This window comes from Asterias rubens, chromosome 9 (assembly GCF_902459465.1).
Source record: "Asterias rubens chromosome 9, eAstRub1.3, whole genome shotgun sequence".
NCBI lineage: Eukaryota > Metazoa > Echinodermata > Asteroidea > Forcipulatida > Asteriidae > Asterias > Asterias rubens.
In genome coordinates, this window is record NC_047070.1 from 6,409,908 (window position 1) to 6,425,084 (window position 15,177).

General features: G+C 39.0%; 1 protein-coding gene across 1 annotated transcript; it reads right to left on the reverse strand.

The window, feature by feature from the left end:
- Positions 1-11,548: 11,548 nt before the first annotated feature.
- Positions 11,549-13,764, reverse strand: LOC117294351 (neuropeptides capa receptor-like). The gene has a single exon (XM_033776719.1). It carries the CDS (start codon positions 13,424-13,426, stop codon positions 12,281-12,283), a length of 1,146 nt encoding a protein of 381 aa, XP_033632610.1. The 5' UTR covers positions 13,427-13,764; the 3' UTR covers positions 11,549-12,280.
- Between the last annotated feature and the right edge of the window lie 1,413 nt (positions 13,765-15,177).

Genomic DNA, 15,177 nt, shown 5'->3' on the forward strand with positions numbered 1-15,177 from the left:
ACGTGGTAGCGTTTTTGAGATACCCCGGAAAATTTAAAGCTGTTATGTTCACGCGGGAAAAGTCATCCGTAATTGGATTACTGTGAGGAACGTTTCTGACAGCAACGTTTTTTTATTTTATTTTTTTTTTTTTTTTGGGGGGGGGGAAACTGACACCTGTTTCCATTACCACACTTCTTGGCTGAGGAATGATTCTCAAAATGCCTTATATACTATCGAAAGCTGCTGTACTTTTAACCAAGAATAAATTTGTATCGCCGTTATTTTTTAGGAGTGCAAACAAAACGTTTACCTTCCCTTGAAGGCAATTCATTTCATTCGCAACGGACTTCTTCGTACGAAATACGACGGTCATGCTATCTGCCCTCAACCGGCGATATCGGACAGACTCGAAATAATAACGGCCGATATATAATGAGTCGAAAACTCGCCCCTAGATTCCTTGACATTTCCACGACCTTGTCAAGATCGTTGTCGTCAATCACACTTATTAACAAGCTCAAATGATTGACTCTATGGAATTTGATAGATTTCATTCCACAGTCCCGTCCCCCCCCCCCCCCCCCCCCATCCAACACAGTGAATTATTTTACATGGTCATGAAAGCTTTGATTAAAGGCACTGGACACCTTCGTGTATCTCAACATTATGCGTAAAATAATAAACCTGTGAAAGTTTTAACCCAAACGATCATCGAAGTTGCAAGTTTGTGTGCTTTCAGATGCCTAAAAAAAGGCCTCAGGTCTGAAGTATTTTATTGTTTAAGTGAGAGAGCACCTCTTTCTCAAAACTACACGTTACTTCAGAGGGAGCCGTTTGTCTCACAGTGTTTTATACTTTCAACAGCTCTCCATTGCTTGTTACCAAGTAAGTTGTTATGTTAACAATTGTTTTCGAGTTTACCAATAGTGTCCAGTGCCTTTAAAACCATCAGGCAAACAACATACCCAAAAGTCAGATCGATAATGTATTGCGCGTGGTTCTCTTTCCGCGATGTTTCCGCCGACGGAATCACCAAGGTCCACACCACCTTAAGAGAAAATAGACTCAATATTAAATGTTTAGATTGGGGTTTCAAATCAAAGACAGAAGGTGAACATTTTGCAAGCCGGGCCTTCCAATAGCTGCACGACGAGATGTAGGGCTTTTAAAACGAAACGATAACAGTGTGAATTATTTTGAGAAACAATTTGACCGGTTTATTATTATGTTAAACTGCAACGGATTTATCGTAACGCCACTTCCTGAAAACGTTGTTGAGAATTTCAACACGTTTCTAAGCATATAGGTTTTGTACAGAATCTATAAAGAATCTATAAGGATACATGTGAAAACTCACATGTATCCTTAAAGGCAGTGGACACTATTGGTAATTACTCAAAATAATTATTAGCATAAAACCTTACTTGATAACTAGTAATAGGGAGAGGTTGATAGTATAAAACATTGTGAGAAACGGCTCCCTCTGAAGTGATGTAGTTTTCGACAAAGAAGTAATTTTTCACGAATTAGATTTCGAGACCTCATATTTTGAATTTGAGGTTTCGAAATCAGCCATCTAAAAGCACACAACTTTGTGTGACAAGGGTGTTTTTTGCTTTCATAATTATCTCGCAACTTTGACGACCGATTGAGCTCAAATTTCCACAGGTTTGTTATTTTATGCATAAAGTCTAGCCTTTGACAATTACCGATAGTGTCCAGTGTCTTAAAACATGTTTAATATATAGATTATTGGGTGTGTTTGAATGCTACAAACCATTTGAGCAGGTGTCAAAAGGATCAGCAAGTTTATTATTTAAAAGATGTGTACAGTGTAATGGCCTCGTCCGCTGCAAAATACAATCCAGTACTCGGTGGTATGTGAAAATAGTGGCAAGAAACATGTTTGCCGTTGGGTCTTTTTCCTCCCAAAACAACCCACCGCTTTCTCGTGCTACACGGTTGCCTGGGGCGCACCGACCGCGGTACGGGCTCTACAGACCGTCTTGTAAAAGAACTTGGCCCGCTGAATAGCTTGCGTCAGTAACTTTTATATTTACCCGTACATCTGAAAATAATCAAGACCCCTTAAAAATGTTAAAGAGGTAACTGATGGAAATTTGATTTGAAACTATTCAAAATGAAATAGGATATGGTGTGTAGGCCTTACTGTTTACTCTCTTTCATAACATGATGAGTTTGGCGTTTTATCAAACTCGTCTGTTTGCAATTTTGTCACGGGTGGGTAGGGTCTATCGTTTACCCATTAACTTTACATCGAGGACGCGGATTTTGCGTGTGGGCGACGTAATGAAAAACACACGGTATGCACTCCATTTGCTTCACGGCTCGTTTTTCACGACTTTTTAAAATTGTGTCCGTTCAAATTAATGTAATAAAACGCCATGAACCTAGTTTACGGGCAATCAACTCCAAAAACGTACATGGTACCACTGAGAAAGGAACTGTTGTGTCAATAAGTAAACACCACTTTTTCACAGATTCACAATCCGTTTTTCATGGATTCACAATGACTGATTCAAGATTTGTTATTACGGATTCACATACGGTGTTACGAATACGCCATTGAAGATAAGTGGGCTATTTGAAGGTCACATTGTCAGGTGGTTATGTGATTAGGACTAATGGATTTTGAATCTATATGAACGGATTGACAATTATCAGAAAGGATTGTGAATAATATTATAACGGAGTGTGAAAAGAACGGAATGTGGATCTATAACATTGGCAAAGGGTTGGTCTATAACATAATCATGGATTCACGGATTGTGAATCTATAAGATCAGATTGTGATGCTATAATTTAGCAAACGTAAAACTAACCCAGAAGAACGGATTTCGATTAAACAACAAGAACGAAAGGATTGCTAATTCGTAAAAAGGGCTTCTTGTGAATTCGTAACAAAAGACATGAGCATCGATGCGGATTAAAGAAACTTGATTATGTTTACCCCCGTTTCAAAAACACTAATCAACCGCATTTTAATTGATAATTAAACAGGAAGATACGATGAAACCTCATGCTGACGTATTGATAGCAATATGCTAACAAACATCTTAAAGGCAGTGGAAACTTTAGGTAATTACTCAAATTAATTATTAGCATAAAACCTTACTTCGTTACGAGTATAAAACATTGTGAGAAACGGCTCCCTCTGAAGTGACGTATGTTTGGAGAAAGAAGTAACTTTCCATGAATTTAATTTTGAAGTCTCGAAATCAACCATCTAAATGCACACAACTTCGTTTGACAATGGTGTTTTTTGCTTTCATTATTATCTCGCAAATTTATCTCTCAAATTTTCACAGGTTTGTTATTTTATGCATATGTAGAGATACAGCAAGTGAGAAGACTGGTCTTTGACAATAACCAAAAGTGTCCAGTGTCTTTAATATCAGTTGTTAATTTAACTAGAACGGAGCCTTCATTGCGCAATGATCTTTAAAAAAAAAAATAGGAAGAGGAAAGAAATTACAAACCAAATTGCAATTTCACCAAAACATTTCAATCCAAGCCCTAGTCCAAACCCGCAGTTGAGCCCCAAGCTAGAAGCTAGTAACTTTCTTTTTTTATTCTAGACCCTCACAACAAATGTAGCGTTCTAATTCATTTTAATACAATATTCCATTTCATCCTCAATCCACCTTGAAGGAAATATGAAGTTGGAAACTTCAGTCTCCGAAAAGGCATTACATGGGACCGGGAGAGAGAGAGGGAGCCAAGGGTGGACTTATTATTACTAAATCGACAGGTGGGGACGGCTCTTCCCTTGAATACTGATTTGCACCTGGCTCATAGAGCTCGCCTCGGTTTGTAGGAAATAACATCGCCCGGTCGATTAAGACAATTCAATTTGTATTGCCCCAGATCAGACATTACGGCGTGTGAAATACACGGCCAAATAGATCGGGCTTTTGGGTTTGGGTTTTTACTAGAGAGAGAAATTGATGTTTCGTGTGACGGTTAAAGGTAGGGGAGATTGGTTTCTGTTAACTTAATTTATATTAGGCTAAATTTTTGAGAAAGATATGCTTGAACAGAAAATACTGCTTAAAGGCCACTTGCTTAGCTATAATGAGCAGGATACCAGTTACAAACTGCACAGATGATTGTTTGGGCTGGTGACCTTATTCTGGTTAGTGTCATTTTGTTTTGCTTAGATTATGTTTGTGCTTTTAAGCAGCAGCTCTATGAAATTGAGCCCTGGTTATTCTGATCGGGAGTGTGTGGGCTCGCCCGAATCCCGATCGTGCAACTTGTTTTTCTTAGAGCAAGACACTGTAACCATTATTGATGCGTCCTTCGGATGGGACGTGAAGTAATTGTAGGTCCTCTATTTTTTTATATAGAATTAAAAGTATTGAACTGTTCCAAAGACAAAAGGTAAATTGCCTTTAAATGTTGGATCATATAAAAAAAATTTTTTTTTTTTTACGCGTTACTATTTTCTGACATGTTGTTGCGTCTTTCGGATGGGACGTGAAGCCGTGGTCACCTACATATAGGATTAAATCTGTTAAACAAAATTATTCTACGCCTTTAAACTGTCACAGCCTTTTGTTTCTATGTACAATAATTATTAGACTATTATGAATTGCGGATACTGCATGGTGTTTGACATGTTACAATGCTGCCCATGTGCTTTATCATGGTTTGCAGCGGGTGGTATTACCGGGCTGTTTATTTAATTGAGGGTTGACCATTGCACCTTGTAAAGCTAAGTATACATTTCAAGGAATATTACAAAATTGGTTAATAAAAAAACTCGTCTAAGATCACAGATTTACATAAAACTTACACGGTCTAATGATGATAATAGTAGAAAACATCCATTGAAATACTTGTTTGAAGATAAATAAATAAAGCTATTTTCCCGTTTTTAGTTTTTTTTTTTTTTCTGAGACGATGTCATGAATTTTTTCGTGTAATCGTTTTGCACTATTTTCTCATTAACCATATGATCTCAAACTTTAAACAGGTTTGTAATTTTATGTATATGGTGGATTTTAAAATTCGTTAAACTGACAGCACTTGTTTCTTGAGCAAAAACCAATTATTTTATGTTCATAAATGTCCAATATGGTTGAATATATGTCAATATGTTTTACTGTGGGTAAACCATTCTACCTTGTAAATGTAAGCATACATTAAAATGTGCATTATACATAAAAGGAAAATGCTGTGTCAGAACATGAGACTGTATTAAAGACACGGGACACTATTGGTAATATGCCAAAGACCAGTCTTCTCACTTGGTGTATCTCAACTAAGCATACGCATAAATTAACAAACCTGAAAAATTAGACTCATTTGGTCGTCGAAGTTGCAAGAGAATAATGTGAGAGTTGTGTGCTTTCAGAAGCCTTGAAATGTAGACCTCAGCTGAGGTTTCTTATTAAATTAAAAATATTTTAGTGAGAAATGACTTCTTTCTCAAAAACTACATTACTTCAGAGGGAGCCGTGTCTCACAATAATGCATACTATCAACAGCTCTCAATATTGCATGCTCCATACCAAGTCACTTTTTATCCTATCAACTATTTTGCGTAATTACCAATAGTGTCTAGTGCCTTTAAACCGGGTCCGCTTTTTGTAAACGTTATGAATTTTTGTTTATGATCGTCGAGTCGAATAAGTCTTGTGTATACAGTGTCAGTCATCGTGAAATGTCACTGCTGCACTTAGCAACAAAATTAAACGTGTCAAATTAGAGGTCGTCTCGAAATGATTGCATGCCGAGCATCTTACATAACGGCGGTTGCGATTGGCTGAAATAGAACGTAGAAAACCCTATACCGGCTGGCGATTGGCTGGAGCTGAGTAGAGCACGCGCTTGGGGAGAACGTCATTCATATAAATGGATTAATAATGAAGGCTTGGTGAACGTCACGAAGTTGATCATTTCTAATTAATTTGGCGTCGAAGCTGACTCAAAGTATACCTGTACTATTTTTGTCACATCAGAGATATGGGCATCTGCGTATAATATAGTGTCATGCTTAGCACAATTGTTGTCGAGATGATTTAGAGTGAGCATGAACCACATCCATAAAACAAGTAATCTTTATTTTACGGTTTTATGATTCTCAAGTCTTTGAATTGGACAGCGCCATTATTTATCAGTCATTTTGACCGTCTTTTTTAATCACCTTCCATTAAAGGCAGAGCACACTATTGGTAATTACTCAAAATAATTATTAGCATAAAACCTTAATTGGTGACGAGTAATGGGGAGAGGTTGATGGTATAAAACATTGTGAGAAACGGATCCCTCTGAAGTGCCATAGTTTTCGAGAAAAAAAGTATTTTTTCACGATTTTGGTTTCGAGACCTCAGCTTTGGAACTTGAGGTCTCGAAATCAACCATCTAAACGCACACAACTTTGTGTGACAAGGGTGTTTTTTTCGTTCATTATTATCTCGCAAGTTCGATGACCGATTGAGCTCAAATTTTCACAGGTTTGTTATTTTATGCATATGTGGAGATACACCAACTGTGAAGACTAGTCTTTGACAATTACCAATAGTGTCCACTGTCTTTAAGGGAAGGTACACTATTGGTAATTGTCAAAGACCAGTGTTCTCACCTAATGTATCTCAACGTATGCATACAATTACAAACCTTTGAAAATTTGAACTCAATTGGTTATCTGAGTTGGGAGAAAACGATGAAAGAAAAAATACCTTGTTGGACGAATTTGTGTGCTTTCAGATAGGAATAAAAGACGAGGTCTTTTATTATTTTAGTGAGAAATTACCTCATTTTTCAAAAACTACGTTACTTCAGAGGGAGCCCTTTCTCACAATGTTTTATATTACAAACAGCTATCCAATGCTCGTTACCAAGTCAGTTTTTTAGTTTTTAAGTTTGTTTTGAGTAATTACCAAACGTGTAGCTTCCCTTTAAACAACACAATTGACGGTCGATGATGGTGGTTTTAGAAGGGTGTGCCAATCTATATCGATTGATGGTCTTAAATTTTAATGATTTTGTACTTTAAATGGAGTTTCTTGACTTACTTGGCCCCTTCAATGGAAAAACAGCCTAACTCAAAAATGTTGGTTTCTTATATAAAATCATTGCTGGTTTTTTTTAAATTGAGGGACATTTTGTCAATTTCCAAACTTCAAAGGCATATATGGATGTGAATTTACCATGACCCATCTCAGCTTCTTTGTACACTTCCGTCCAGACCTGTGTTGTGGCGACACAGCTGATCTCTGGGGCCGATTTCACAAAGGTCTCAAATTGATCGTAACTTCAAATCAATCGTAGTTGCTAAGTAAAGTGTGATGTCACAATACAAATCTCTATGGTGATACTGAAAATTTGTTTTTGCGATGAATTTTATTGCTTTGTGAAATCGAGCCCTGATGTACTTGCTTTTGTCAAACGCTCTTGTTTTTTTTTACGTCAGGCTGTTTTGCCGTAGAGTCTAGAACCAAAGAACAAAATTACGGCATTTTTCCCCAACATTTAGTAATACTAATTCCTCTCATGCGCTTAGAGACTTTCTTTTGGAGGTGTTAGGCGCTATAGAAATACGGTGGTTATTATTATTATTATTATTATTATTATTATTATTATTATTATTATTATTATTACTATTATTATTATCTATATAGAAAGTATGTTGTATTATATCAGCTGTCCAATAAGCAAGCGTTAAAACACACGCGATCTTTACTCAAACCCGTCGCATTCATCATGCTGGCTTTGGCAATTAACATAACCCCCCCCCCCCCCGTAGCCTGTTAGCAGTTTATTTCTGCTTACGGTACAGAGCAGAAGAGTGAAAAGGCACTCTTTGAAGAGCCATATGAAGGAAAACTCTTTTTCGAGTGGTCTTCCACTCTTTTAGATTGAAGTTTGTATCTTTTTGAGTGATTTTTCACTCTGTCCTGGAGTGAAACCCCTCTAAAAGAGTGAAATAACCACCACTCTTTTTGAAGAGCCATATGAGGGACAGCTCGAAATGTAAAGAGTGGTGTTTTTCACTCTTTTACATTTAGAGACTAAGCAGAATTTGCACTTCATAACCATTGCTAATCGTATAGCGTAGCAAAGGGCACGCTGGCTCGCCGGTGTTTGTTGCCAGCACATTAACGTCGCAGAAGCTCAAATATCATTGCTGGTTATTTTGCACACACCCACACACAAGCTGTCAAATTGCCCCCTTGATCGTTTATGAAAACACACTTTTGTTTACGTACATTTTTTCCCTTCTTCTACTGGAGTGGCGAATTACATTAAACCTAGTGCCTGTAAATTCATAGTAAATAGCGCATTCTTTTCCAGTGTTTAGCATGGACTTTAAATTAGAAATAAACACTGCATTCCATTTTCATTGTGTCACTCATAAGGAAAAAGTTGCTAATTATTTTGCTTGTTTATACGTAAATGTCCATCAACTTGTAGTACCTGATACTCTGCAGCACTTGACGACAGGGTAAAATGCATAACCAGGCAAAAGCTGTTTGTACATTAAAGGATGCAGTGTATAGGCCATGACCATTGGAAACAAATTTGCTCTTTCAATGTATAAATCTGATAGAAGTCTCCCAACACTTGTGGTTTAGGATTTAGTATATCAGACATGCAAAGACTGGGGTGTTCAAATTAACACCATAGGTGTTATCACATAAAAGATACCAAAGACATAATAACAAAATTCAAAGGGTGTTACAATAAAAAAAACTTAGGTTAAGTGAAAACAAAAAGCAGAAATGAGTTTTATATTGGATTTTTGTTTTGTACCCATAAGTGACAACACCCATCATGTCATTTTAACACGATAACAAGGTCAACTTCATTAAAGCCTACTCGAGCATGTAGGCCAGTCATTGTACTATCTTGTCCTACTTGTTTCCCCAAGTACCAAATGCCATTATGAGATTATAAGGGTTTTTTGTGTGGGAAAAAAAACTTTCAGGGACACAGCTGTGGATGGGCTGAAGAAAAAATCACACACATTGCATAAACGCGGGTTAATTTAAAACATTAAACAACCATCGTGGCTCTACTGACTTGAATATAGACTTTACTCAAGTCCCAATCCCGTGACATCAACAGTAAACTGTTGTTTTTTTGTCACGGTAAGCACAGTGTATACGGGTGGGTTACAGTGGCGTCTATTCGGAGTGAATTATGCGACTGCCTTGAGCAAGGCTAGCCTTCCCCAACCTGTTCCGCACGCAGGACCACATTTTGACGGCGAGCGCGTTTGATAGTGCAGTTGGCGCGATATGCTAAGCGACCTCTCACACGAGAACGGGACTTGAATCAACTCTAACTTGAATAGTGCGTCTTGGGTGCACCGTTGGCCACGCCATTCCTTGGTTGCTGCTTGTTTGCTCAAAAAAACTGACCCGTGGGCAGCTGAGTCCATACCGGCCACTCAGTTTCTCATCTTGACCAATCTGGCTTAGATAGCCTTGGCTTTTCAGTGTTTAGATTATGAATGCACGACAAAGATGAACTTTGGACGTTAACATTGATGCCCCAAGGGTATTGGGAAATTATGCTATCATATTTTTCGTTTTAATCATGCTGTGTGGGCGGTTGTGGCTATACTTTGATATAATCACTAGTATATAATGGTTGGTGTTTTCGATCACACATTTTGGAAGTGGTAGATCAATTACCCAAAGAAATCTTCATATATACAGAATACCCAAACCAACATGTTAACATTGTTGCTATAATAACACAATAGAAGTTAGCACTGTATAATAAAACAAATTACAGGCATATTACTCGGGTTGGATACGAACCCACGACTTTTGGAATTCTAGAGCAGTGTCATACCAACTACACCCCCGAGATTATGTAGTCAAGAACAAATTAAGAGCGAGTCCCCACTTTACAATTTCGACCATTAACATTGAGCGCTGTAATGTGTTGTATACAGCGATATTATTGAAGCTTTTCTGTACAGGTTTATATATCCATATTCACAATTCCAAAGTAAATACACTCAGTATAGCTAGTGCGTTTTTCGATTTAAAGACACTGGACACTATTGGTAATTGTCAAAGACCAGTCTTCTCACTTGGTGTATCTCAACATATGCATAAAATAACAAACCTGTGAAAATTTAAGCTCAATTGGTCATCGAAATTGCGAGATAATAATGAAAGAAAAAACACCATTGTCACACGAAGTTGTGTGCTTTCATATGCTTGATTTCGAGACATCGAAATCTAATTCTGAGGTCTCGAAAGCAAATTCGTGGAAAATTACTCCTTTCCCGAAAACCACGGTACTTTTAATAGAGGGAGCCGTTTCTCACAATGTTTTATACTATGAACAGCTCCCCATTACTCGTCACCAAGAAATGTTTTATGCTAATAATTATTTTGAGTAATCACCACTAGTGTCCACTGCCTTTAAGGTGTGTTGGGGTTGTTCTAAATACACCATGTATATTATGCAAATTTACAACACTTATTTTTTAAGCATACTGCGTACAAACACTTTATACATTACCCCTGGATTATTTATATTACAACGTAACGAAAATAGCTTTAACAATTTTCAGATAGCCTCCAGAAGGGTGTATGTAATGATATAGTCCTTGTATAGCTGGTGACTGTTTTCTTTAGCTTTTTTTATTGTAATTTCTTAACATTGTCAACTATGAAAAGTGCAATAGTGTCACTCGTTTCTTGTTTTAATTTTTATGTAATCTGGCAAACAGTTTACGTGTGTGTGAGTTTTTTTTTTCCTTTTGGAATTTATGTGATATTTGTTTTCTTCAAAAAAGATCTAATTAACAAATACTGGAGATTTTGTAATCAAATTGTTAGACCAGACGTGGAGACCTTTGGTTCGTTTTACACCAGCCATTTTGAAGTTAACACATTTCCAATGCTGTTGTGATAAAGACTTTGCAGGAGAACACTCCACATTGTCAAACACTAAGCAGAGATCATTTTTGTAATCAAATTTTCAAACAGTCCGCTTATTCTGCGGCCTTAATCATTACTGCATCGTCACTATACCTTAAGCATTACTGCAAACGTCATGGCTGCCTGCGAAATGTGTGTATACCTGCAAACAAAATCATTCAATACACCCTTTAACGTAACCGTTTTTTTCTATAATTGGACCGAACCCTCAACAGAAAATCAATGAGTCAAAATTACATTACTATCACACACATGCACTCACTGCGTCGCTTGGTTTGGTTTGTCAAGTTACATATAGATTTCAGATCAAGCACGATTAAAAAAGAAAAGACCGCTGTTTTAAAAACAGTGGGTCTATTACCAATTTTGATCATGTCACTGGTTTCGGAAAGTGCAATGCAAAGATTACAGAGCACTTTTCTCTCGTTGCATGATAGTATTTGTTTAAACCATAGCAATATGACGTCAGTACTGTCAGCTGTAGAGCGAACGTGACCATGCATGTGTTTGAAGTGGAGTGACAGGGATACTCATAAAGGCACTGGACACCTTTGGTAATTGTCAAAGACCAGTATTCGCACTTGGTGTATCCCAACAATAAGCATAAAATAACAAACCTGTGAAAATGTGGACTCAATTGGTTATCGAAGTTGCAAGAGAACAATGTGTGTGCTTTCAGATGTATAATAAAAGGCTTCAGCTGAAGTATCTTATTGTTTAAGTGAGAAATGACATCTTTCTTATAAACAACGCTACATAAGAAGGAGTCGTTTCTCACAATGTTTTATACTATCAACAACCCTCCATTGCCTGTTACCAAGTAAAACTTTATGCAAAAAAATGTTTTTTGAGTAATTACCAATAGTGTCCAGTGCCTTTAACTGGAGTGAAAAGGGTAAACTCTTAGCATTATTAAACAGGATATCAAAATCAGCCGAGATCTTTAAAGCGACGACTTTCGACTGGTTCACGAGTCGAGATCACTAGCCTTAGACAGGAGATCAGTAACTCCTGTTTTTTTTTTTTTTTTTTTTTTTTTTTGCTTATCTGAAACGAAATCGCTCGTAGTGGATTTATCGAGCGCTTCATGCGAGAAATGAAAGATGCCCAGCGATCCTCGGGTCGGTTTCCAATGAATGGTGTAAAGCTCTTTGTTACAGAGCGTGGAGGGCGACAGGAAAATGCGTTGGATTTCTCGGTCTGTTTGGCGTTTAACTGACCGCCACGTGTTGATCACCTTTTTTTTCAAATCTCTCTCACTCGTTTGTTTCCAACTGACCTCCAGTGGTGAAGTTGTTTCCTTCCACCGCCTGTGTTTAGGCATACTCACCGTGTTAGCGGATGACGTGTGTGTGGGGGTGTGCTCACATGCGGGTTGACATGTCCGTGGTGACGACTGATGTGTTTTTGGAGTACCTCTGGCGTTGCTCGTTCCGACTGAAGGTGAAGGCTACGTAAAACGCGTGCCGGTATCTCTTATTAGTGACCGTGTACACGAAGGGGTTGACCACGGAGTTGAGGTACGTTAAAGTCCGGCAAACGGCCAAGATGATCGTCATGTGTTCCCGCGCAAACGTTTGAATGTTGAGCTCTCTGAGTATTAGATTCGCGAAGGAGGCGAACTGGAAAGGGGCCAGGCATATGAAGAATAGAGTGCCGTTGACGATGAGCATTCTGGCCACCGTGTTCCTGATCTTGTGGCTCTGGGTCTGCGGGGCCGGGGCGTTGGTGGCCGACCCCTGCCTGGAGGTCGTCTGCTTCTTCTCCTTCGCCGCGACTCTCTTGTTCAAATTGGTAATGATTACGATGTACAGTAAAATGTTGCCTACCATTGCGATGGCGAAGGGTACCGTCTGCATGCCTAGCGAGACGGATAACATCCACTCGTGGGACGGTACACAGGTTGCCGTCACCTTGGAGAGTCCCCTGAAACGCTCCAGATTCGGCCACGTGACGCAATTCACATGAATGTCTGAGTTAGCCGGGACGAGACAGCATGCGAATATCAGAGCTAGGAGCCAGCACACGCCGACTAGTTTGACCGTCCGTCCCTTGTCGCTTAGCATCCAATGTTGAACGGGCTTACAGATTGCGTAGAAACGTTCAAGCGATACCAGGGTGACCAGGAATAGCGACGCAAAGAATGTTATTAGCTTGAGGAGGTTGAAGGCGATGCATCCCGAGCGTCCCATGAAGGACGCTGTGTCCAGCTCGATCGGGGTGGCCCAGTAACCCCACATCTTCTCCCCGATCGCAGCAACCAGAAAGGAGATGTCCGCCACAGCGAGATTAGCCAGGTAATAGTTGGTCACTGTGTGCATCCACGACACCCTGACCATTACGAAGAGGAAAGCCATGTTACCTGCTAAGCCAACAACGAACAAGATGGGCATAACCACTGTTAACATGGCAATGGTTATATTGTCCCGAAACCATCCTTCAAGGAGGTTGGAATCTGTGATGTTCCCGAGATCATGGAAAGCGATGCAATCCGACTGTTCAGCTCCCATTTTGACACGTTGGTGTGTTGTTGCCGAAAGAAAAATGTTTTGTATCAATCCACACAGTAGACTGCACTGAAGAAAATTTCACTCAGGTAGCTATTCAAATTGCCAACGCTATCATCAGATCGATTAGTCCGTCATGACGATGTACGCTCATCATCCAAAACTAGGATGCAGTGTGCCTCTCTTCGTCTCTCTCTTCCCTCCCTGCATCAGGTGTGCATTTCACCGTGACTGGCTGAACAACCCGCGCCGTTTATTTTGCGTATTCATCGGGTTGAGTCCGGAGCAAGCACCAACTGAGGCCACTTGTAAACTCTACTCCCCGTGTCAACTCCATCTCTCTCTATATATGCGCGGCTTACCGATCGTGACGCTCTCTGCCTCTGCAGCATCCAACAAGCCGAAGAGAAGAAGTAGGCGTGGTCTAGATGTGGCTGATGCTCACTCCAGTTTTCGCGCACGCGCGGTTTTACAACACGGGGAAAGGCATTGGATGTTTGCATGTTCGGTCGTCATTGAGTGTCCAAATACACTGTGGAGCTGTAGTTATATGAACACGCACAGAGTTTCTACGTAAGATGGCTGTGTGTGTGCAATATCATGATGCCACCGTGAATATCGGGGCAAATGTTTCTTTGATATGTGTACTGGCTAACCGTGTGATGATATCAAATTAAATCGAGCCCTTCCTGGTCAAGACTCAGGCACGCTTGTTGTAATATTAACGCACTCACTGCTACATAGCCTTTTTGAAACAGCCTGACTGTTTCATACATGCAAGACTGACAGTATGTCTGATCGTTAATGCAGTGAGTCGTGACGCTATTCGTGTAGTATTTTAATTTAATTCAATTAAATTGATTAATAACGTCACGTTAATAAATCCAGGAGATTCTCTTTTTAGTAGGCATCTTACACTCAAAACACACAAGTAAAAGTACAAAATATACAGTAAAAGACAACAGCGACCGTTTTTTTTAGTAATCATGATCAATTATTATAAGGGAATACAACATAAAAACCATCAAAAATGGGGGAACATAAATGGAACTTTAATCAAATGAGGCTTTACATAGCTTTAGTACATGCCAGTAAACCATGGGGAAACTGTGACAACGTGAGGGTTTATCTTTTGCATTTAGAGTTGAGTATGTGACAAGCATTAGACAGGAATGACATTCTGGTAGCGCTTAGTGCTGGTTCGGTAGAATACTTCCTGAATTGAAAAGTCATGTTTGTGAAGGTTTAAAGCCATTGGACACTTTCGGTAAACAGTATTGTCCAAGGCCCACACTTCGTGTATCACAACTTATGTATAAAATAATAACAAACCTGTGAAAATTAAGGCTCAATCGGTCATCGGAGTCGGGAGAAAATAACGGGAAAACCCACCCATGTTTCCCCACGTGTCGCCGTGTCATGACATGTGTTTAAAATAAATCCGTAAATCTCGATATCGAGAATTGATATTGTTTTAATGTTTTCTCAAAAAGTAAAGCATTTCATTGAATAATGTTTCAAGAGAAGTCTTTCACCATTACCTTCTGTAAACCCTGTAAGTTATTTGTACATCTGTGACATTTAAAAAAAAATTATGTTCCGAAAGTGTCCAATGGCTTTAAGAACCCTGCATTACGTATCTATGTTGTTGTTGTTGGTGGTGGTTTTTTTTTTTTTTTTGGGGGGGGGGGTTTGTTTAATTTTGTGCGTGATTAACAAGGAACAGTTTTTCAGGGCCTAATAAACGTCTAACC

Excerpts from the sequence above, each read along its gene's own strand:
- LOC117294351 (XM_033776719.1), bottom strand. The coding sequence starts at position 13,426 with ATGGGAGCTGAACAGTCGGATTGCATCGCTTTCCATGATCTCGGGAAC.